We start from the raw sequence: 24,458 nt of genomic DNA, 5'->3' as shown, positions 1-24,458 counted from the left end.
CCAAGTCCTGCGTGGCCACGCAGGTGCTATTAGAATCACTGATGCTCTCTCTTGTTTGATTCTGGCAATCAATCGAGGAAGCAACGGGAAGGGTGGAAACACGTAAGCCATCCTGAAGTCCCAAGGTGCTGTCAGAGCATCTATCAGGACTGCTCCTGGATCCCTGGATCTGGACCCGTAACGAGGAAGCTTGGCGTTCTGTCGAGACGCCATGAGATCTATCTCTGGTTTGCCCCAACGTCGAAGTATTTGGGCAAAGACCTCCGGATGAAGTTCCCACTCCCCCGGATGAAAAGTCTGACGACTTAAGAAATCCGCCTCCCAGTTCTCCACTCCCGGGATGTGGATTGCTGACAGGTGGCAAGAGTGAGACTCTGCCCAGCAAATTATCTTTGATACTTCCATCATAGCTAGGGAGCTTCTTGTCCCTCCCTGATGGTTGATGTAAGCTACAGTCGTGATGTTGTCCGACTGAAACCTGATGAACCCCCGAGTTGTCAACTGGGGCCAAGCCAGGAGGGCATTGAGAACTGCTCTCAATTCCAGAATGTTTATTGGCAGGAGACTCTCCTCCTGACTCCATTGTCCCTGAGCCTTCAGAGAATTCCAGACGGCACCCCAACCTAGAAGGCTGGCGTCTGTTGTTACAATTGTCCAGTCTGGTCTGCTGAATGGCATCCCCCTGGACAGATGTGGCCGAGAAAGCCACCATAGAAGAGAATTTCTGGTCTCTTGATCCAGATTCAGAGAAGGGGATAAGTCTGAGTAATCCCCATTCCACTGACTTAGCATGCACAGTTGCAGTGGTCTGAGGTGTAAGCGTGCAAAGGGTACTATGTCCATTGCCGCTACCATTAAGCCGATTACCTCCATGCATTGAGCCACTGACGGGTGTTGAATGGAATGAAGGGTGCGGCAAGCACTTTGAAGTCTTGTTAGCCTGTCCTCTGTCAGGTAAATCTTCATTTCTACAGAATCTATAAGAGTCCCCAGGAAGGGAACTCTTGTGAGTGGAACGAGTGAACTTTTCTTTTCGTTCACCTTCCATCCATGTGACCTTAGAAATGCCAGCACTAACTCTGTATGAGACTTGGCAGTTTGAAAGCTTGAAGCTTGTATCAGAATGTCGTCTAGGTATGGAGCTACCGAGATTCCCCGCGGTCTTAGTACCGCCAGAAGAGCACCCAGAACCTTTGTGAAGATTCTTGGAGCTGTAGTCAATCCGAATGGAAGAGCCACAAACTGGTAATGCCTGTCTAGGAAGGCAAACCTTAGGTACCGATAATGATCTTTGTGAATCGGTATGTGAAGGTAAGCATCTTTTAAATCTACAGTGGTCATGTATTGACCCTCTTGGATCATAGGTAAAATTGTCCGAATAGTCTCCATCTTGAACGATGGAACTCTTAGGAATTTGTTTAGGATCTTTAAGTCCAGGATTGGTCTGAAAGTTCCCTCTTTTTTGGGAACCACAAACAGATTTGAGTAAATCCCCTGTCCCTGTTCCGATCGTGGAACTGGATGGATTACTCCCATTAACAAGAGCTCTTGTACGCAGCGTAGAAACGCCTCTTTCTTTGTCTGGATTGTTGACAATCTTGACAGATGAAATCTCTCTCTTGGAGGAGAGTATTTGAAGTCCAGAAGGTATCCCTGAGATATTATCTCTAGCGCCCAGGGATCCTGAACATCTCTTGCCCAAGCCTGGGCGAAGAGAGAAAGTCTGCCCCCCACTAGATCCGATCCCGGATCGGGGGCCCTCAATTCATGCTGTTTTAGGGGCAGCAGCAGGTTTCCTAGTCTGCTTGCCCTTGTTCCAGGACTGGTTAGGTTTCCAGCCTTGTCTGTAGCGAGCAACAGCTCCTTCCTGTTTTGGTGCAGAGGAAGTTGATGCTGCTCCTGCTTTGAAATTACGAAAGGAACGAAAATTAGACTGTCTAGTCTTGGCTTTGGCTTTGTCCTGAGGCAGGGCATGGCCTTTACCTCCTGTAATGTCAGCGATAATCTCTTTCAACCCGGGCCCGAATAAGGTCTGCCCTTTGAAAGGTATATTAAGCAATTTAGACTTAGAAGTAACATCAGCTGACCAGGATTTTAGCCACAGCGCCCTGCGTGCCTGAATGGCGAATCCTGAATTCTTCGCCGTAAGTTTAGTAAGATGTACTACGGCCTCCGAAATGAATGAATTAGCTAGTTTAAGGACTCTAAGCCTGTCCGTAATGTCGTCCAGAGTAGCTGAACCAATGTTCTCTTCCAGAGACTCAATCCAGAATGCCGCTGCAGCCGTGATCGGCGCAATGCATGCAAGGGGTTGCAATATAAAACCTTGTTGAACAAACATTTTCTTAAGGTAACCCTCTAACTTTTTATCCATTGGATCTGAAAAAGCACAGCTATCCTCCACCGGGATAGTGGTACGCTTAGCTAAGGTAGAAACTGCTCCCTCCACCTTAGGGACCGTTTGCCATAAGTCCCTTGTGGTGGCGTCTATTGGAAACATTTTTCTAAATATCGGAGGGGGCGAGAACGGCACACCGGGTCTATCCCACTCCTTAGTAACAATTTCAGTAAGTCTCTTAGGTATAGGAAAAACCTCAGTACTCGTCGGTACCGCAAAATATTTATCCAACCTACACATTTTCTCTGGTATTGCAACTGTGTTACAATCATTCAGAGCCGCTAACACCTCCCCTAGTAATACACGGAGGTTTTCCAGTTTAAATTTAAAATTTGAAATATCTGAATCCAGTCTGTTTGGATCAGAACCGTCACCCACAGAATGAAGTTCTCCGTCCTCATGTTCTGCCACCTGTGACGCAGTGTCTGACATGGCCCTAATATTATCAGCGCACTCTGTTCTCACCCCAGAGTGATCACGCTTACCTCTTAGTTCTGGTAATTTAGCCAAAACCTCAGTCATAACAGTAGCCATATCCTGTAATGTGATTTGTAATGGCCGCCCAGATGTACTCGGCGCTACAATATCACGCACCTCCCTCTGAGCGGGAGATGTAGGTACTGACACGTGAGGCGAGTTAGTCGGCATAACTCTCCCCTCGTTGTTTGGTGAAATTTGTTCAATTTGTACAGATTGACTTTTATTTAAAGTAGCATCAATACAGTTAGTACATAAATTTCTATTGGGCTCCACTTTGGCATTGCAACAAATGACACAGGTATCATCCTCTGAATCAGACATGTTTAACACACTAGCAAATAAACTTGCAACTTGGAAATACAATTCAATTAGAATAATATTAAAATGTACTGTGCCTTTAAGAAGCACAGAAGATCTATGACAGTTGAAAATTAATAAATTGAAACAGTTATAGCCTCAATCCTTGTAAACAACACAACTTTAGCAAAGGTTTAATCCCATTAGCAAAGATAACAAATTCTGAAAGCAGGAAACAAATTACAGAATAAACGTTTTTTATCTCAGTCAAACTATAATTCTCACAGCTCTGCTGAGAGAAATTACCTCCCTCAAAATAAGTTTTGAAGACCCCTGAGCTCTGTAGAGATGAACCGGATCATGCAGGGAATACAATGAGTTGCTGACTGAAATATTTGATGCATAGAAAAAGCGCCAAAAAACGGCCCTCCCCCTCACACACAGCAGTGAGGGAGAACAGAAACTGTCAGAAAAACAGATTAAGCAACTGCCAAGTGGAAAAAACAGAATTTATGTTTACCTGATAAATTACTTTCTCCAACGGTGTGTCCGGTCCACGGCGTCATCCTTACTTGTGGGATATTCTCTTCCCCAAAAGGAAATGGCAAAGAGCCCAGCAAAGCTGGTCACATGATCCCTCCTAGGCTCCGCCTACCCCAGTCATTCGACCGACGTTAAGGAGGAATATTTGCATAGGAGAAACCATATGATACCGTGGTGACTGTAGTTAAAGAAAATAAATTATCAGACCTGATTAAAAAACCAGGGCGGGCCGTGGACCGGACACACCGTTGGAGAAAGTAATTTATCAGGTAAACATAAATTCTGTTTTCTCCAACATAGGTGTGTCCGGTCCACGGCGTCATCCTTACTTGTGGGAACCAATACCAAAGCTTTAGGACACGGATGATGGGAGGGAGCAAATCAGGTCACCTAGATGGAAGGCACCACGGCTTGCAAAACCTTTCTCCCAAAAATAGCCTCAGAAGAAGCAAAAGTATCAAACTTGTAAAATTTGGTAAAAGTGTGCAGTGAAGACCAAGTCGCTGCCCTACATATCTGATCAACAGAAGCCTCGTTCTTGAAGGCCCATGTGGAAGCCACAGCCCTAGTGGAATGAGCTGTGATTCTTTCGGGAGGCTGCCGTCCGGCAGTCTCGTAAGCCAATCTGATGATGCTTTTAATCCAAAAAGAGAGAGAGGTAGAAGTTGCTTTTTGACCTCTCCTTTTACCGGAATAAACAACAAACAAGGAAGATGTTTGTCTAAAATCCTTTGTAGCGTCTAAATAGAATTTTAGAGCGCGAACAACATCCAAATTGTGCAACAAACGTTCCTTCTTTGAAACTGGTTTCGGGCACAGAGAAGGTACGATAATCTCCTGGTTAATGTTTTTGTTAGAAACAACTTTTGGAAGAAAACCAGGTTTAGTACGTAAAACCACCTTATCTGCATGGAACACCAGATAAGGAGGAGAACACTGCAGAGCAGATAATTCTGAAACTCTTCTAGCAGAAGAAATTGCAACCAAAAACAAAACTTTCCAAGATAATAACTTAATATCAACGGAATGTAAGGGTTCAAACGGAACCCCCTGAAGAACTGAAAGAACTAAGTTGAGACTCCAAGGAGGAGTCAAAGGTTTGTAAACAGGCTTGATTCTAACCAGAGCCTGAACAAAGGCTTGAACATCTGGCACAGCTGCCAGCTTTTTGTGAAGTAACACAGACAAGGCAGAAATCTGTCCCTTCAGGGAACTTGCAGATAATCCTTTTTCCAATCCTTCTTGAAGGAAGGATAGAATCTTAGGAATCTTAACCTTGTCCCAAGGGAATCCTTTAGATTCACACCAACAGATATATTTTTTCCAAATTTTGTGGTAAATCTTTCTAGTTACAGGCTTTCTGGCCTGAACAAGAGTATCGATAACAGAATCTGAGAACCCTCGCTTCGATAAGATCAAGCGTTCAATCTCCAAGCAGTCAGCTGGAGTGAGACCAGATTCGGATGTTCGAACGGACCTTGAACAAGAAGGTCTCGTCTCAAAGGTAGCTTCCATGGTGGAGCCGATGACATATTCACCAGATCTGCATACCAAGTCCTGCGTGGCCACGCAGGAGCTATCAAGATCACCGACGCCCTCTCCTGATTGATCCTGGCTACCAGCCTGGGGATGAGAGGAAACGGCGGGAATACATAAGCTAGTTTGAAGGTCCAAGGTGCTACTAGTGCATCCACTAGAGCCGCCTTGGGATCCCTGGATCTGGACCCGTAGCAAGGAACTTTGAAGTTCTGACGAGAGGCCATCAGATCCATGTCTGGAATGCCCCACAGTTGAGTGATTTGGACAAAGATTTCCGGATGGAGTTCCCACTCCCCCGGATGCAATGTCTGACGACTCAGAAAATCCGCTTCCCAATTTTCCACTCCTGGGATGTGGATTGCAGACAGGTGGCAGGAGTGAGACTCCGCCCATTGAATGATTTTGGTCACTTCTTCCATCGCCAGGGAACTCCTTGTTCCCCCCTGATGGTTGATGTACGCAACAGTTGTCATGTTGTCTGATTGAAACCGTATGAACTTGGCCCTCGCTAGCTGAGGCCAAGCCTTGAGAGCATTGAATATCGCTCTCAGTTCCAGAATATTTATCGGTAGAAGAGATTCTTCCCGAGACCAAAGACCCTGAGCTTTCAGGGATCCCCAGACCGCGCCCCAGCCCATCAGACTGGCGTCGGTCGTGACAATGACCCACTCTGGTCTGCGGAAGGTCATCCCTTGTGACAGGTTGTCCAGGGACAGCCACCAACGGAGTGAGTCTCTGGTCCTCTGATTTACTTGTATCCTCGGAGACAAGTCTGTATAGTCCCCATTCCACTGACTGAGCATGCACAGTTGTAATGGTCTTAGATGAATGCGCGCAAAAGGAACTATGTCCATTGCCGCTACCATCAAACCTATCACTTCCATGCACTGCGCTATGGAAGGAAGAGGAACGGAATGAAGTATCCGACAAGAGTCTAGAAGTCTTGTTTTTCTGGCCTCTGTCAGAAAAATCCTCATTTCTAAGGAGTCTATTATTGTTCCCAAGAAGGGAACCCTTGTCGACGGAGATAGAGAACTCTTTTCCACGTTCACTTTCCATCCGTGAGATCTGAGAAAGGCCAGGACGATGTCCGTGTGAGCCTTTGCTTGAGTAAGGGACGACGCTTGAATCAGAATGTCGTCCAAGTAAGGTACTACAGCAATGCCCCTTGGTCTTAGCACAGCTAGAAGGGACCCTAGTACCTTTGTGAAAATCCTTGGAGCAGTGGCTAATCCGAAAGGAAGCGCCACGAACTGGTAATGCTTGTCCAGGAATGCGAACCTTAGGAACCGATGATGTTCCTTGTGGATAGGAATATGTAGATACGCATCCTTTAAATCCACCGTGGTCATGAATTGACCTTCCTGGATGGAAGGAAGAATTGTTCGAATGGTTTCCATCTTGAACGATGGAACCTTGAGAAACTTGTTTAAGATCTTGAGATCTAAGATTGGTCTGAACGTTCCCTCTTTTTTGGGAACTATGAACAGATTGGAGTAGAACCCCATCCCTTGTTCTCCTAATGGAACAGGATGAATCACTCCCATTGTTAACAGGTCTTCTACACAATGTAAGAATGCCTGTCTTTTTATGTGGTCTGAAGACAACTGAGACCTGTGGAACCTCCCCCTTGGGGGAAGCCCCTTGAATTCCAGAAGATAACCTTGGGAGACTATTTCTAGTGTCCAAGGATCCAGAACATCTCTTGCCCAAGCCTGAGCGAAGAGAGAGAGTCTGCCCCCCACCAGATCCGGTCCCGGATCGGGGGCCAACATTTCATGCTGTCTTGGTAGCAGTGGCAGGTTTCTTGGCCCGCTTTCCCTTGTTCCAGCCTTGCATTGGTCTCCAAGCTTGCTTGGCTTGAGAAGTATTACCCTCTTGCTTAGAGGACGTAGCACTTTGGGCTGGTCCGTTTCTACGAAAGGGACGAAAATTAGGTTTATTTTTGGCCTTGAAAGGCCGATCCTGAGGAAGGGCATGGCCCTTACCCCCAGTGATATCAGAGATAATCTCTTTCAAGTCAGGGCCAAACAGCGTTTTCCCCTTGAAAGGAATGTTAAGTAGCTTGTTCTTGGAAGACGCATCAGCTGACCAAGATTTCAACCAAAGCGCTCTGCGCGCCACAATAGCAAACCCAGAATTCTTAGCCGCTAACCTAGCCAATTGCAAAGTGGCGTCTAGGGTGAAAGAATTAGCCAATTTGAGAGCATTGATTCTGTCCATAATCTCCTCATAAGGAGGAGAATCACTATCGACCGCCTTTACCAGCTCATCGAACCAGAAACATGCGGCTGTAGCGACAGGGACAATGCATGAAATTGGTTGTAGAAGGTAACCCTGCTGAACAAACATCTTTTTAAGTAAACCTTCTAATTTTTTATCCATAGGATCTTTGAAAGCACAACTATCTTCTATGGGTATAGTGGTGCGTTTGTTTAAAGTGGAAACCGCTCCCTCGACCTTGGGGACTGTCTGCCATAAGTCCTTTCTGGGGTCGACCATAGGAAACAATTTTTTAAATATGGGGGGAGGGACGAAAGGAATACCGGGCCTTTCCCATTCTTTATTTACAATGTCCGCCACCCGCTTGGGTATAGGAAAAGCTTCTGGGAGCCCCGGGACCTCTAGGAACTTGTCCATTTTACATAGCTTCTCTGGGATGACCAAATTGTCACAATCATCCAGAGTGGATAATACCTCCTTAAGCAGAGCGCGGAGATGTTCCAACTTAAATTTAAACGTAATCACATCAGGTTCAGCTTGTTGAGAAATGTTCCCTGAATCTGTAATTTCTCCCTCAGACAAAACCTCCCTGGCCCCATCAGACTGGTTTAGGGGCCCTTCAGAACCATTATTATCAGCGTCGTCATGCTCTTCAGTATCTAAAACAGAGCAGTCGCGCTTACGCTGATAAGAGTGCATTTTGGCTAAAATGTTTTTGACAGAATTATCCATTACAGCCGTTAATTGTTGCATAGTAAGGAGTATTGGCGCGCTAGATGTACTAGGGGCCTCCTGAGTGGGCAAGACTCGTGTAGACGAAGGAGGGAATGATGCAGTACCATGCTTACTCCCCTCACTTGAGGAATCATCTTGGGCATCATTGTCATTGTCACATAAATCACATTTATTTAAATGAGAAGGAACTCTGGCTTCCCCACATTCAGAACACAGTCTATCTGGTAGTTCAGACATGTTAAACAGGCATAAACTTGATAAAGTACAAAAAACGTTTTAAAATAAAACCGTTACTGTCACTTTAAATTTTAAACTGAACACACTTTATTACTGCAATTGCGAAAAAATATGAAGGAATTGTTCAAAATTCACCAAAATTTCACCACAGTGTCTTAAAGCCTTAAAAGTATTGCACACCAAATTTGGAAGCTTTAACCCTTAAAATAACGTAACCGGAGCCGTTTTTAACTTTAACCCCTTTAAAGTCCCTGGTATCTGCTTTGCTGAGACCCAACCAAGCCCAAAGGGGAATACGATACCAAATGACGCCTTCAGAAAGTCTTTTCTATGTATCAGAGCTCCTCACACATGCGACTGCATGTCATGCCTCTCAAAAACAAGTGCGCAACACCGGCGCGAAAATGAGGCTCTGCCTATGATTTGGGAAAGCCCCTAAAGAATAAGGTGTCTAAAAAAGTGCCTGCCGATATAATCTTATCAAAATACCCAGATTAAATGATTCCTCAAGGCTAAATATGTGTTAATAATGAATCGATTTAGCCCAGAAAAAGTCTACAGTCTTAATAAGCCCTTGTGAAGCCCTTATTTACTATCTTAATAAACATGGCTTACCGGATCCCATAGGGAAAATGACAGCTTCCAGCATTACATCGTCTTGTTAGAATGTGTCATACCTCAAGCAGCAAGAGACTGCTCACTGTTCCCCCAACTGAAGTTAATTCCTCTCAACAGTCCTGTGTGGAACAGCCATGGATTTTAGTAACGGTTGCTAAAATCATTTTCCTCATACAAACAGAAATCTTCATCTCTTTTCTGTTTCTGAGTAAATAGTACATACCAGCACTATTTTAAAATAACAAACTCTTGATTGAATAATAAAAACTACAGTTAAACACTAAAAAACTCTAAGCCATCTCCGTGGAGATGTTGCCTGTACAACGGCAAAGAGAATGACTGGGGTAGGCGGAGCCTAGGAGGGATCATGTGACCAGCTTTGCTGGGCTCTTTGCCATTTCCTGTTGGGGAAGAGAATATCCCACAAGTAAGGATGACGCCGTGGACCGGACACACCTATGTTGGAGAAATAGTGCCCAAACATTTATTCACACAGTACCTCAGCAAATGAAAACGATTTTACATTCCAGCAAAAACGTTAAACATAATCTCTAGTTATTAAACAGCTTTATGTATTTCTTACAGTGTAATTCTAGTGAAGTACCATTCCCCAGAATACTGAAGTGTAAAGTATACATACATGACATTATATCGGTATGGCAGGATTTTCTCATCAATTCCATTGTCAGAAAATAAAAACTGCTACATACCTCTATGCAGATTCATCTGCCCGCTGTCCCCTGATCTGAAGTTTACCTCACTCCTCAGATGGCCGAGAACAGCAATATGATCTTAACTACTCCGGCTAAAATCATAGCAAAACTCTGGTAGATTCTTCTTCAAACTCTGCCAGAGAGGTAATAACACACTCCGGTGCTATTTTAAAATAACAAACTTTTGATTGAAGATATAAAACTAAGTATAATCACCATAGTCCTCTCACACATCCTATCTAGTCGTTGGGTGCAAGAGAATGACTGGGAGTGACGTAGAGGGGAGGAGCTATATGCAGCTCTGCTGGGTGAATCCTCTTGCACTTCCTGTTGGGGAGGAGTAATATCCCAGAAGTAATGATGACCCGTGGACTGATCACACTTAACAGAAGAAATCTATGATATTTTTTAAAAAATAAATACATTTAAACATCTGGGGTGGTTTTAAGTCTGGATTTTTAAAAATTAAAATATGATTATTTTTTTTAATAAAATGCTTTTTGAGGAAAAATCTATCTGTACTGCAATGTATCTTAAATAGGAAGCTATCTTTAAAGGTTATTCATCCTGAAATAAGGATTTGTTTTTAATTTGTGTCTGCAGAAAGAACATACCCCTTCTTCCCAGCAAACATATTTTAAAATAAACATACAAAAGTGAGAAATAAAGGGGCCTAAACCCAAATGTTTTACAATTCAGATAAAACATACAATTAAAGAACTTTCCAGTTTACTTCTAATATCAAATTTGTTCTCTCTTGGTATCCTTTGTTGAAGACGCAGTAATGCAATACTGGGAGTTAGCTGAACACATTGGGTGAACCAATGACAAGAGGCATATATGTGCAGCCACCAATCAGCAGCTAGCTCCCAGTAGTGCACTGCTGCAAGTATACTTTTTGACAAAAGGATAACAAGAGAATGAAGCAAATGAGATAATAGAAGCACATTGGAAAGTTGTTTAAGATTTTGACTTGGATCTTTTCCAGATAAGCCCCGCCAAAAAGTTAACCCCCGCCACCCCAAAATCATTATAAAAAAAGAGGATATGAAACTGACTTTTATTTTTTATTGAAGGGGGTGAAATTGGGACATTTTGAAACTTTTACTTTATTTTATTTTTTGATCGGTGCATAACAGAGGAGCCATGTTGTATCAGTGGAATGACAAAGGCTAACGGAGCCGTAACGCATAAAGACATACCCTGATTAGCATCCGATATGCAGTTCAGACAACTTGTACTTTATTTTATTTTTTGATCAGTGCATAACAGAGGAGCCATGTTGTATCAGTGGAATGACAAAGGCTAACGGAGCCGGAACGCATAAAGACATACCCTGATTAGCATCCAATATGCAGTTCAGACGGCAGATCAGATAACTTGTACTTTATTTTATTTTTTGATCGGTGCATAACAGAGGGGAGAGGGTTGCAGATGAAAGGACACAGCCGATTCCTGTATACCAGGCACTGCGACTCACAGAGCTCCGGTGGTTTCGGGTGAAGTGCACAGGTTGCAGATGAAACGGGGTTCCTAAAAGCTAAGCATCCAGTGAGATCATATAAAGGCAGATCGAGAGGGGCTAATACTTCCACTGTTTAAATATTCAAATTTCTAATACGTGCAAGGTTGCGTGCGTGCATTACATTGGAGCTGGCAAAAGTGGCGGGGCTTAACTTTTCGCGCGTGCACGTTTTGCATTAGTGGCGGGGCTTATCTGGAAAAGATCCTTTGACTTTACTATATACGCACAATCAACCACCCCTTACAAAGTTTTAAAAAGCTCAATGAATAGAAATTGTTTGGAGTGGGATTGATCTGCACAAGGACCTAAGTGTGAGAAGGGAGGGGGGCAAGCAGTAAAAATGAAAGTGAAACCTACAATAGTATTTTTTTAGTTAAATAAAACTATTTAATTATTATTGAGGTAATTCTTTTTCTTTTGGTAAATAAAAACTATTTAAATTGTTATTTTTAAAGGTAATGATTATTTTTCTTCTTCCAATAAAGTACAGCTGAAAAGTGAATCAAATACAAATGATTAACCTATTAAACTGGAGACAGTTCACCTGCCCATAATTTCATAATTATCTATGTATTTCTAAAGGTATATAAACTAAATCAGTAATTATCTGATACAACTGGAAAACCAATCTGAAAATGTATTATTCTAAAAACAAAAACTTTATGAAGAAAACCATGATTTTAAACAAGGCTTACTGACTAGTGATTTAAATTGTGATTAAATCAATTTGATTTAAATCAGTCCCACCCTGTATTAGCTAAGGGACATTTAACATAAAATATATACACTAAAACTTCAAAATAGAATACACATTTTGTACAATAAGACAAAATCAAGGAACTTTAGTAGCGTGTTAATGCCGGAATTTAAGTCTACGTCCAAACATTAAATAGCATGGCAATCCTGAAACTTAAAGGGGCACTTATTGATTAGTTCCTGGATTTGTAATCCGTAAGAACTTGCTGAAACCTATGTGACTTTGAAAGTGATATTCACAGCCTGCCACATCCGGGGGGCTTTAGCTCCTACCATATTATTTATGGCTCTAAATGTTTTGGATTATTCCATATGTATGTGCAAATTTGGTCCCTGACTCCTAAATATATGTGTAGTTGGCTGCTAAATACTCTGGCTAACTCCCAAGTTTCATAAAATATTTGTTTCCGCCAGGAAAATTCAATAAGCAGACAATGTAGGAAACAAACACCATTATTTTTCCCCAAAACATGTCAAGCCCTTCAAAATATTACATGAAACTTTCACGTGTATTTCAGGTGTGAAAATACAGCATACTGTAAAATCGATTTGGTAATTGTAGTCAGAAGATTTGATTACACACAGGGAAGTAAACAGTGCTGGCTGCAACACTAACTGCATATAAATGTATTTGTAAAAATAGGAAACCAATTCATTATTCATTTATTCATAATTTGAGAAACCCTTGAAAGGAGGAGGTGGTAGAAGAAAATACTGTCCCCTAACTGCTAATAAACTGAACAATACTTTGGTAAACACAATTTAATTCACCCCAAGTAATTGTTTCAACAATCCTGAAAGTATGTTACAAATGCAAGCAATTTAATAGACTCTGTTGTTTGCACATTATAATTATTAAGTGTGTAAACTTCCTTTAAGCAGATCTACAGTAGGAGCAAACACACAGTCTAAAGCAAACCGTTTTTAACTGCCAGCTTCATAGCTGTCAATCACATAATGCTTATGGAAAGGAAAATACAATTATTACACAAACTTGCAAAGGCCAAAATGCCTGTATCACAAAAATTACACCTAAGTAACCTTATACAATCACTTATGTTTTCTCAACTTGCTCATGATATTCAAATGACAGCTCAGCTACAGTCTTGCGCACATGTGGCTTAATTAAACTGGCTTAACAAACTGATCATCCAAAAAATAGATTTACATTTTTATTTCCGGCTTTTGGAAGGATATGCCTGTCTACAACGTACCTTATTGTGTTCAAACTTGTACGGGATTTTAAGCGTTTCCGTGGCCCGTATCATTGCCTGCATTGCTGTGAAGATATTCTGATACACAAGTTTGGTGAAACCTCTCTTATCTTCATCGGAGTATCCTGATCCATGGATGATCCTCATCTGTTTGATGAATGTGCTTTTCCCGCTTTCTCCCGTGCCTAACAAGAGAAAACATAAGTAAGCTATAATCATAAAATATGAAAACCCTAGTGTAAAATCTGCTCATTTTGAGGATACATCATTGACGAACAGCAAAAATGTATGTATCTCATATCTTATGGCAGGGCTTGACAAGCAAAGGCGCAAGGATGCTACTGTCGCCTTAAAATGTTGCAGTCGTTAAGGGGTTAATTATGAAAGTGCCACCAATAACAAGGAATGTATACCAATCCCAGGCAGTCTTTCCTATTCCGGTTTCTCCCCATGACCTTTTTAATAGCTGCACCACCTGGATAAAATTTTAGCAGACATTGAGCTAAAATTAGCTAATATTAAAATGTTTTCAAATATTTATTGCTCGAATAATCATTAAATACATTTTCTTTAAAATGGATAGCAGAAAATGTTATAACATTAGAAAGTATTAGAATCTGCCCCCACCCAGCTACTTTATAATGCCACCCCAGTTTGCAAAATTTTCTATGGAGAACACTGCTTGCTGAGCTTTGTATGAGTTTGTTCCATTAATATGTTAAATAACCACACTCAAAAATCCAATGCAAATCTCACTTATTACCAGTAACAAAAAAGGGTCTTGGAACGTGATACAATAAGACACTGCACCTGGGCAAGTTACCTAGGGGCTTAAACAGATAGTGGCTTGGCAAATAACCGTCAAATATTTCAGTAGTTAGAGCAATATATTACTTTAAAGGTATTAAAACAATTAAGTTTACTTGTTGCAATTATCCTGCCCAAAAATGTTTAAATTCATACAATAAAGTCTTCTATTTGAGAATGTTAATAAAATGTTCATGTGTTAATTATTTTTCTTCTTTCATTCCAATCAAAGAACTATCACAACATGTCCTCTTGTGAATAGTGAGCAACAGCTTTTACTCTGGCTGCCAAATACCTGTGTGTTTTTGCTGATGTGTCCTCGTATGGTATGAGCACTTTCTACACTTAACAAAAGATACTTCATAAATTTACCTCATTACAAAAAGCACCATTTGTTTTTTTAATGAGTCTTTGGTTACCACAATTACTGTAGTCTCAGTACGGTTATCAAAAGGGACACAGCTGCAAGATTCATAGAACACTGATCTGGTCAAGACATCCTCATCTACAGTGACTAGTGGACAGTATGTTAAAGGGACATGAAACCCAAATTTTTTTCTTTCACAATTTAGAAAGAGCATACAATTATAAACAACTTTCTAATTTACTTCTATTATCTATTTTGCTTCATTCTCTTGATATTCTTTGCTGAAAAGCATATCTAGATATGATAGTAGCTGCTGATTGGTAGCTGCCCATATATGCCTCCTGTGATTGGTTCACCGTGTGCATTGCTATTTCTTCATTAAAGTATATCTAAATAATGAAGCAAATTAGGTAATAGAAGTAAATTGGAATGTTGTTTAAAATGATATTCTCTACCTTAATCATGAAAGAAAATGTTTGGGTATAGTGTCCCTTTAATTTTGTGATTGGTACTCTCAACATAGGTGATAATCTAACACTTATATTTTTCTCCAATAGTGCTGTACTATGTATGTATTTATATATATATATATATATATATATATATATATATATATATATATATATATATATATATATATATAATATGTGTGTGTAGGTTATATATTTTATAAATTAGATTTCACTTTGAAGCTGACAGTTATTCAGTTTTAATTTATTTTCACAGAGGGCGACCATTACTTTCTATAAGCCAGATAATCAAACATTCTCTAGTTTGGAAAGAGAATATAAAGCTGACTTCACAGGGGGAGAACTCACTGAATTTTCTAAGAAAAGGGGAGGAACCTGGAAATACCAGAGAGCTGAGAAATGCCTTCCATAAAAAGCAATGAATGAAGCTCTCTGAGATACAAAATTTAACATGTGAGAGAAGGTAACTGGAGAACCCCTGGGGCTGATACAAAGGCTCAGTGCGCATCAATTCCAAATTAAACTGAAAAGTTTTCACTACAATTTACTTTGATTTTGTCTATATTTTAGTATATATTACTTTTCTCTTAGTTAAAATAAGAGCAAACTTCACTGGCATACAGCTGGCGAGACATATCAGTGAGACCATCTTGTTTAACATGCTTAAAAAAAAAATTCACAAGACTTGTGCGAGAAATTTAGACATACCCTGGGTACTCCTTTGTCCAGCCCAGGGAACTACCCTGTCCCTCCCACTTTCTGAAAGTGTAAGTTTACAAGGGAGAAAATACAAACTGAAATGTAATTTGTAAAAGATACATAGAAATATACAAAAAGTTTGATTCTAAGTTATTAAATAAAAACACTTAAACTTTAAAAGCATATTCATGTATTAAATTACAAATGAGTAAGTGCAAAGCTTTTAATGCAATAAGCCAATTTAAAATGTATAGTAATACAAATACAATGCACAAAGTGTAAGTGTAACAAAACTCATATCACGCAATACTATATCATGCAATGCTATATTCCACTGGGCTTTTCTCTGCTTCACATACATAAATGAGAGAGATCTTTAAGTGCTGGAGAGTTCTGTCCCTTTGCGTTTGAAAATTCAGCGAGTTTAGTCTTTGTGATCCTTTGAATATCAGGGGTACATTTTTTGCCCCCCCCCCCCCCTACAACTGCAGGTTCTAACAAGAGCTCATCAGACTGATACTTCCATAACCTTTCACCACCTGTTAGGTGGTGAATTTCAATCTAGATGGCGAATTGACAGCTCCTGCCCGCATGCGATTGGCTGTTCGCAGGATTGCACGCAAGCGCAAAATAGCGCTCGTCAAATGCAGAATTCAGCCCGCCAGAGGCGAGCTGAGATGGACAGGAGCGTATATATGTATGCCCCTGTACGCTGCAGCTTCATAAATCAATTCATAGTCTGTGAAAAAAGGAGCAGGAGCATCACCGACCCTCCACCAAATTTCACTGCAGCTTTTTGACCCCCACGCTGACCTGAAAAATGAAGAAAACAAGAAGAAAAAAAAAAAAAAAAAAAGACTGTCTAAAGTACTTGGTAGCATGAAGGTAAAACTTCAAAGCACTGACCACGTCCATATTATGTAGAAGCCATTCTTTAGAATTCTTTGGAGATAGACACAAAGAAGGGACGACAATCTTCTGGTTGATATTAAGAAAAGAAAGAACAGTCAATAAAAATAAAAAAGTCATAGTTTTGTCCCGATTGAACACTATGTAAGGAGCTTCACAAGACAAAGCTGGAAGCTCGGAGACCCTTCTTGCTGATAAAATGGCCAAAAGAAATAAGCGGCTAGATTACGAGTCTTGCGTTATGAGTAAAAAAAAGCAGTGTTAAGGCTCATAATGCTGCTTTTTTTACTACCGCTGCTATTACGAGTCTTGCAGATTTAGGGGCACTGCACACTTTTTTTGGCCTTACCGCAAATAAACTTACGTAAATTTGCGTATAGTCTATTTTCAATGGGACTTCCATAGCGCCGGTATTACAAGCTTGCCCTGGGAGGCCAAAAAGTGAGCGGTACACCCTATCCCGTCAAGATTCATAACGCATTCTAAAGTCAGTAGTTATGAGTTTTGCACTACAACGCTGTAGCATAAAACTCATAACTAAAGTGCTAAAAAGTACACTAACACCCATAAACTAACTATTAACCCCTAAACCGAGGCCCACATTGCAAACAGTATAATAAAAATATCAACCCCTAATCTGCCGCTCCGGACATCGCAGCCACTATAAAAAACATATTAACCCCTAAATCGTCGCACTCCTGCCTTGCAAACACTAGTTAAATATTATTAACCCCTAATCTGCCGCCCTAACATCGCCGCCACCTACCTTGATTTATTAACCCCTAATCTGCCGCCCCAACGTCGCTATACTAAATTTATTAACCTATAAAATAAACCCTAGGCTAGCTACAATATAACTAATAAATAGTTACATTGTATCTAGCTTAGGGTTTATTTTTATTTTACAGGCAAGTTTGTATTTATTTTAACTAGGTAGAATAGTTACTAAATAGTTATTAACTATTTAATAACTACTTAGCTAAAATAAATACAAATTAACCTGTAAAAATAAAACCTAACCTGTCTTATACTAACACCTAACCTAACCCTACAATTAAATATAATTCCCTAAATTAAATACAATTCCCTAAATTAAAAAAAAAACACAAACACTAAATTACAGAAAATAAAAAACAAATTACAAGATCTTTAAACTAATTACACCTAATCTAATAGCCCTATCAAAATAAAAAAGCCCACCCAAAATAAAAAAAACCTAGCCTAAACTAATCTACCAATAGCCCTTAAAAGGGCCATTTGTGGGGCATTGCCCCAAAGAAATCAGCTCTTTTACCTGTAAAAAAAAAATACAAACAACCCCCCCAACAGTAAATACCACCACCCACACAACCAACCCCCCAAATAAAACCCTAACAAAAAAAACCTAAGCTCCCCATTGCCCTGAAAAGGGCATTTGGATGGGCATTGCCCTTAAAAGGGCATTTAGCTCTATTGCGGCCCAAAGCCCTAACCTAAAAATAAAACCCACCCAATACACCCTTAAAATAATCCTAACACTAACCCCCGAATATATCCACTTACCGGGAGAAGTCTTCATCCAAGCGGCAAGAAGTCCTCAACGAAGCCGGGAGAAGTGGTCCTCCAGACGGGCAGAAGTCTTCACCCAGACGGCATCTTCTATCTTCATCCTTCTGACGCGGAGCGGCACCATTTTCAAGACGGCGACTGAAGAATGAAGGTTCCTTTAAATGACGTCATCCAAGATGGCGTCCCTTAGATTCCGATTGGCTGATAGAATTCTATCAGCCAATCGGAATTAAGGTTGAAAAAATCCTATTGGCTGATCCAATAGCCAATAGGATTGAGCTTGCATTCTATTGGCTGATTGGATCAGCCAATAGGATTTTTTCACCTTTAATTCCGATTAGCTGATAGAATTCTATCAGCCAATCGGAATTCAAGGGAAGCCATCTTGGATGACGTCCCTTAAAGGAACCTTCATTCTTCAGTCGCCGTCGTAAGAAGAGGATGCTCAGTGCCGGATGTCTTGAAGATGGAGCCGCTCCGCATCAGAAGGATGAAGATAGAAGATGCCGTCTGGGTGAAGACTTCTGCCCATCTGGAGGACCACTTCTGCCGGCTTGGATAAAGACTTCTCCCGGTAAGTGGATCTTCAGGGGGGTTAGTGTTAGGATTTTTTAAGGGTGTATTGGGTGGGTTTTATTTTTAGGTTAGGGCTTTGGGCCGCAATAGAGCTAAATGCCCTTTTAAGGGCAATGCCCATCCAAATGCCCTTTTCAGGGCAATGGGGAGCTTAGGTTTTAGTTAGGTTTTTATTTGGGGGGTTGGTTGTGTGGGTGGTGGGTTTACTGTTGGGGGGTTGTTTGTAAAAAAAAAATTACAGGTAAAAGAGCTGATTTCTTTGGGGCAATGCCCCGCAAAAGGCCCTTTTAAGAGCTATTGGTAGTTTAGGCTAGGGTTTTTTATTTTGGGTGGGCTTTTTATTTTGATAGGGCTACTAGATTAGGTGCAATTAGTTTAAAGATCTTGTCATTTGTTTTTTATTTTCTGTAATTTAGTGTTTGTTTGTTTTTTGTAATTTAGCTAATTGTATTTAATTTAGGGAATTGTATTTAATTTAGGGAATTTATTTAATTGTAGGGTTAGGTTAGGTGTTAGTATAAAAGACAGGTTAGGTTTTATTTTACAGGTCAATTTGTATTTATTTTATCAAGGTAGTTAGTAAATAGTTAATAACTATTTAGTAACTATTCTACCTAGTTAAAATAAATACAAACTTGCCTGTAAAATAAAACTAAACCCTAAGCTAGATACAATGTAACTATTCGTTATATTGTAGCTAGCTTAGGGTTTATTTTACAGGTAAGTATTTAGATTTATAAAGGAATTATTTAGTTATTAATTGTAGGTTTTCTTTAGATTTATTTTAAATTATATTTAAATTAGGTGGGGCTAGGGTTAGACTTAGGGTTAGGGGTTTAGTATAGTGGCGGCGACGTTGGGGGCGGCAGATTAGGGGTTCATAATATTTAACTAATGTTTGCGATGCAGGAGTGCAGCGGTTTAGGGGTTAATATTTTTATTGTTGTGGTGGTGATGTCGGGGCGGCAGATTAGGGGTTAATAAATATAATGTAGGTGTCCGCGATTTCGGGGGCGGCAGATTAGGGGTTACTAAGTGTAAGATTAGGGGTGTTTAGACTCGGGGTTCATGTTAGGTGTAAACATAAAATGTGTTTCCCCATAGGAATCAATGGGGCTGCGTTACTGAGCTTTACGCTGCTTTTTTGCAGGGGTTAGACTTTTTCTCAGCCAGCTCTCCCCATTGATGTCTATGGGAAAATTGTGCACAAGCACGTACAACTAGCTCACTGCTCACTTAAGCAGCGCTGGTATTGGAGCGCGGTATGGAGCACAATTTTGCTCTACGCTCACTTGCCTTTTAACGCCGGGTTTATGAAAACCTGTAATACCACCGCTGTAGGAAAGTGAGCGTTGAGAATAACGTGCAAGTTAGCAATGCACCCCTCATAACGCAAAACTCGTAATCTAGCCGAAGGTTTTTTTGTTTTGTTTTTTAATTTTTTATTGAGACAATTATTAGATATAATACACGAACAGCATGGATGTAATATAAATAGAAACAATACATTACAGTTCTTGCCCAGTCGGGTACAAAGTCATAACAATATATGGGCCAGTTCTATATTTAGACAACGTCTTATTAATCTCCAGATTGCGTTATCCCAAGTAATGTCCATGTCTTCATTGGTTATTGCTATTATATCAATTATCAGCATGTCTCTTTCATGTTTTCCGTAACAATTAAACAAATAAAAATAACAATACTAGATGAATAGTCAAAATAAAAATAAAAATAAAAATAATTACACAGGTTGAAATATTTCAGATTACAGGTTATAAAATGCAATTTACATATTTGAGAACAAAAATTGCACAATTATTAGAACGGCCAGGTCCAAAATACATGGGGCATCTCACGTAACGGACATCTTCTGTGTGTAGCCGAAGGTTTTTAATGACAAAAGTTGCATATGTCCACATTGTGGATAGGCTCAATAAGGATGAACTTGCAGGGATTTCTAAACAAGATTGAGATTTCATGGAGGAGACACTGTTCTAATCAGTGGAATAATTCTAACCAAACTTGGGCAAAGGTTTGGATGTCTGGGAATCAAGTTTTTTTTTATGGTGCAGAATGGAAAGAGTTGAAATTTACCCATTCAAAGAACTGCCTGATAAGCCCTTATCTAAACCATCCTGAAGAAATTGCAAAATCTTTGGAATTCAAAATTAATCCAACGGAAAACCCGGAGATTCACACCAAGAAAGAAACACTTTCCAAGTTGTAATACATTTTTATGGTAACTGCTTTTCTAGCCTGATTAAGCGTATTGTTAATGACTGAAAAAAACATCCTGCAGAAAAAACCCCATGCCATCAAATTTAGAGATCAAGTCTGGAGACAGAAGGTCTCTTCAAAATGGAAGCGGCTACAGGTGGGGAAGTAGAAATCTGGACTAGATCTGCATACCAGGTACTGCGTGGCCAGGCTGTAGCAATGAGAATTACTGGGGAGCACTCCTGTTTGATTCTATCTATAATTCGAGGAAGCAGAACAAGAGGAGAATATATGTACATCAGACGATAAGACCAAAGAATCACCAATGCATCTATGAGGGCTGCTTGAGGATCCCTTGATCTGGAACAATATCTTGTGAGTTTGTGATTCAGATGACATGCTAATCTCCGGTCTCCCCAAAGCACCAAAATTTGATCGAAGACTTCTTGGTTAAGAGAGCATTCCCCCAAATGAAAAGTTTGACGACTGGGGAAATCTGCCTCCCAACTGTTGACTCCCAGAATGTGAATGGCCGAGATTATCCATGGATTGCGTTCTGCCCAAGAAAGAATGCGAGACACTTCCTTCGTTGCCAGAGAACTTTTGGTTAAGTCCTCATGATTTATATAAGCCACTGTCTTGATGTTATCGAAACTGAAATCTCAAATACGTCTCTCGCTTGAGAGGAGGCCATCTTTGAAAGTCCCCAGAAGATTGCTCGAAGTTCCAATACATTGATGTGCAATCTCCCTTAACTAGAAGGCCAAAATATTGCGCTTTCCGACACCCCCAGCCAGACAGACTGGCCTCTTTGGTGATTACAACCCATGAAGAGAGAGATGCATAGATACCGAGTCTATGATCACTCCTAGAAAAGTCACTCTGGTGATTGGGGGACAGAGCTCTTTGATTCAGTTTTTGAGAAATATTGGTGGAACATCAATTTTTTTATAGTGTATAAAGGGAAGCCAGATGTAAAGAAAGCCTGAATTAAGATGCCCTCCAAATCAAGAGCAACCTAAATCCCACTTGCTCTTATAGTCGACAACAGCTCCTAAAACTTTGTGAAGATTCTGGGGGCAGTCGCTAGACAAAAAAGAAGAGCCACAAAAGTGATGATGCTTGTCCTGAAAGGCAAACTTGAGAAAGTTGTGATGCTCCCTGTGAATGTGGATATGAAGGTAAGCATGCTTCAGATCTATTGTGGTCATGAATTAACCTCTCTGAACCAATGGTAAGATTGTGTGAAATGTTTCCATTTTGAAGGAAGGAACCCTCAGAGGCTTTAAATATAGAATTGGTCTTAATGTGCCATCCTTTTTCTGTACTATGAAGAGATTTGAATAGAACACCAGGCCTTGTTTTGCCTTTGGACCTGGCACAATCACTCCCATGTGCTATTGAACACACTGAAGGAAAGCTGATGCTTTCACTGGACTTTTGTTAACATGGGACAGACGGAACCTTCCTCATGGTGGTTTGTTTCTAAAACCTATTCTGTTGCCCTCAAATTATGCTCAATAACCATGGGTCCCAAATAGATTTGAATGAGGCCTCCTGAAACAGGCTCAATCTGCCTGCTGCCAGAAATGACTCTGGCATGAGGACCACACCTTCAGGCTGTCTTAGATGAGAATGGAGGAGGATTTCTTGAACTGCTTTGATTTGTTCCAAGAGGATTTAGAAGAGTCTGATTTTTGAGTCGAAGAAGATTAGGACTTCTGGTTCCTAGATTGATGAAAGGAATAAAAATGGCCCGGCTTTCACTTGTTATTGGACCGCTTGTCCTGAGGTAAGAAAGCTCCCTTACCGTCCATAACCGTGGTAATAATGGAACCTAGGCTTGAACAAAATAAGGACTTGCCTTTAAAAGAGAGATGTAAAAAGTCTACTTTTCGAAGCAGAACCAGCTGACCAAGTCTTCAGCCACAATGCCCTCCTAGCTAGCCCAGCAAGGGCGGCATTTTGATGAACAACATCCATAATTGCTTGGCAAATTAAAGAATTTGCAACCTTGATCACTTTCAGGAGATTCTGCAGCCTCCTAAAGGGAGAAATCCTCTGAAACCAATTCAGAAAGCGAGTCACACCACAGAGTAACAGCCCCTGCCAAAACAGGCAATGCTAGCAGCTGACTTGAATAAAAATCCTGATTGAAAAAAAAAATGCCTTCCTATGATAGGCCTCCAGTTTCCTGTCCATGGGATCTTTAAACTAGGTACTGTCCGCTAAAGTAATAGTGGTTCTTCTTGCCATTGTGGATATGGCACCGTCCACGTTTGGAATAGGTTCCCAGAGTTCCGAATGATTAGAAGAAACTGGAAACATCTTTTTGAATTTTAGAGATGGACCAAAACTGAATAACCAGTTTTTCCCACTCTTTTGAAATCACTTGAGAAATGGCGTCTGGAACTGGAAAAAAATCTGCAGGTTTAGATGTAGGATTAAAAAAACAATCCAAAGAGATCCAGAAGTTACAACGACTGATTTTCCAATAAGGATGATTCCTGGACCTCCAGAGTCACAAAAACCTAAATGTAAAAGATTTTTAAATGTTCCACTTTTAACAAAAAAGATGAAGACTCAATCTTGCTCAGAAAATTAATCCTGATCCTCAGACCGAATTTAGCCATCCAAAAAGAAGAATCTGACTCTCTAGCAAGTTGAAGAACTCTCTTCTTTTTAGACGGAGCAGCATGGTCAGAAACTGCAGACACCTTGCCTCCCGGAACTAGGGTCAATATAAAAAAGATGGACCATAACAAAGCATGTAATGAGGAAAACATCTGCACAGTCTGTAAGAATTTTCTACCAAACTATCTTTGCACAGACAGTTATCACCAATGCACTGCTGATCCTAAGCTGAACACATTTGCTTATGTACATATGACGTCCCCCAGTTGGCCCAGTGGTTGTGTTCATCTCAGGACTGGCAGGGCTTTAAGGCTCCAAACCAAGAAACTAACTTGAGGCATTAGAGCATTTTAATGTTCTTAGATTTTAAGTAATTCCAAGTGCTGCCACCATATTCAGGGTAACAGTTCACAACAGATATATGTGACCAGCATACAAATGTTGGAGGGATGAGCACAGCCCAGTAAGCCAGGTGACAGTTTTGAGCCCTCAGATGTAAGAGCCATGAATAAACTGGTTCACTTCACATTGGTATTATCTGTAAAAGCAAATCAGGCACAAAACTAAATTTAGGGGGAACAAATTAGGATTCCAGTTCAAAAATATCACCCCTTCCAGGGGTCAAAAATATGTTTGAAATTTAGGAGCCACTAAGAATATTTAGGAGCCAGACAGTAGTATTTATATATAGTATTTATAACCCAAAAACTAAGGAGCCAGGGGTAAAATTCTAGGAGTCAGTGGCTCCCTGGGTTTGTTGAGCCCTAAGTGGCTCCCTGACTCCTGGGTTTGTCGAGGCCTTATACACACTTATATTGGCTGTCCCAATTACTTGCATGATGCGATTAATCGTGATATGAGGTTACACAATATCTAAAATCGTGCAAGACTGCAATTTTGTTATCAAAACAAACAACAACAAAAACATAGCTTCCTTAACATGGCATGTC

At 40.5% G+C, this 24,458-nt stretch overlaps 1 protein-coding gene across 2 annotated transcripts in view; it reads right to left on the bottom strand.

Annotated features, from left to right (window-relative positions):
* The window catches only part of LOC128649286 (guanine nucleotide-binding protein G(q) subunit alpha), a 466,803-nt gene that overhangs the window by 376,867 nt on the left and 65,478 nt on the right, over positions 1 to 24,458 (bottom strand). For both annotated transcript variants that reach the window (XM_053702477.1, XM_053702478.1), the window contains one exon: positions 13,279 to 13,463. In XM_053702477.1, the coding sequence (XP_053558452.1) occupies positions 13,279 to 13,463 (185 nt within the window). The remainder of the gene's footprint in view (positions 1 to 13,278; positions 13,464 to 24,458) is intronic.

The sequence above is a fragment of the Bombina bombina genome, chromosome 2 (assembly GCF_027579735.1).
Source record: "Bombina bombina isolate aBomBom1 chromosome 2, aBomBom1.pri, whole genome shotgun sequence".
Taxonomy (NCBI): Eukaryota; Metazoa; Chordata; class Amphibia; order Anura; family Bombinatoridae; genus Bombina; species Bombina bombina.
This window is presented reverse-complemented; position numbering and strand designations above follow the sequence as displayed.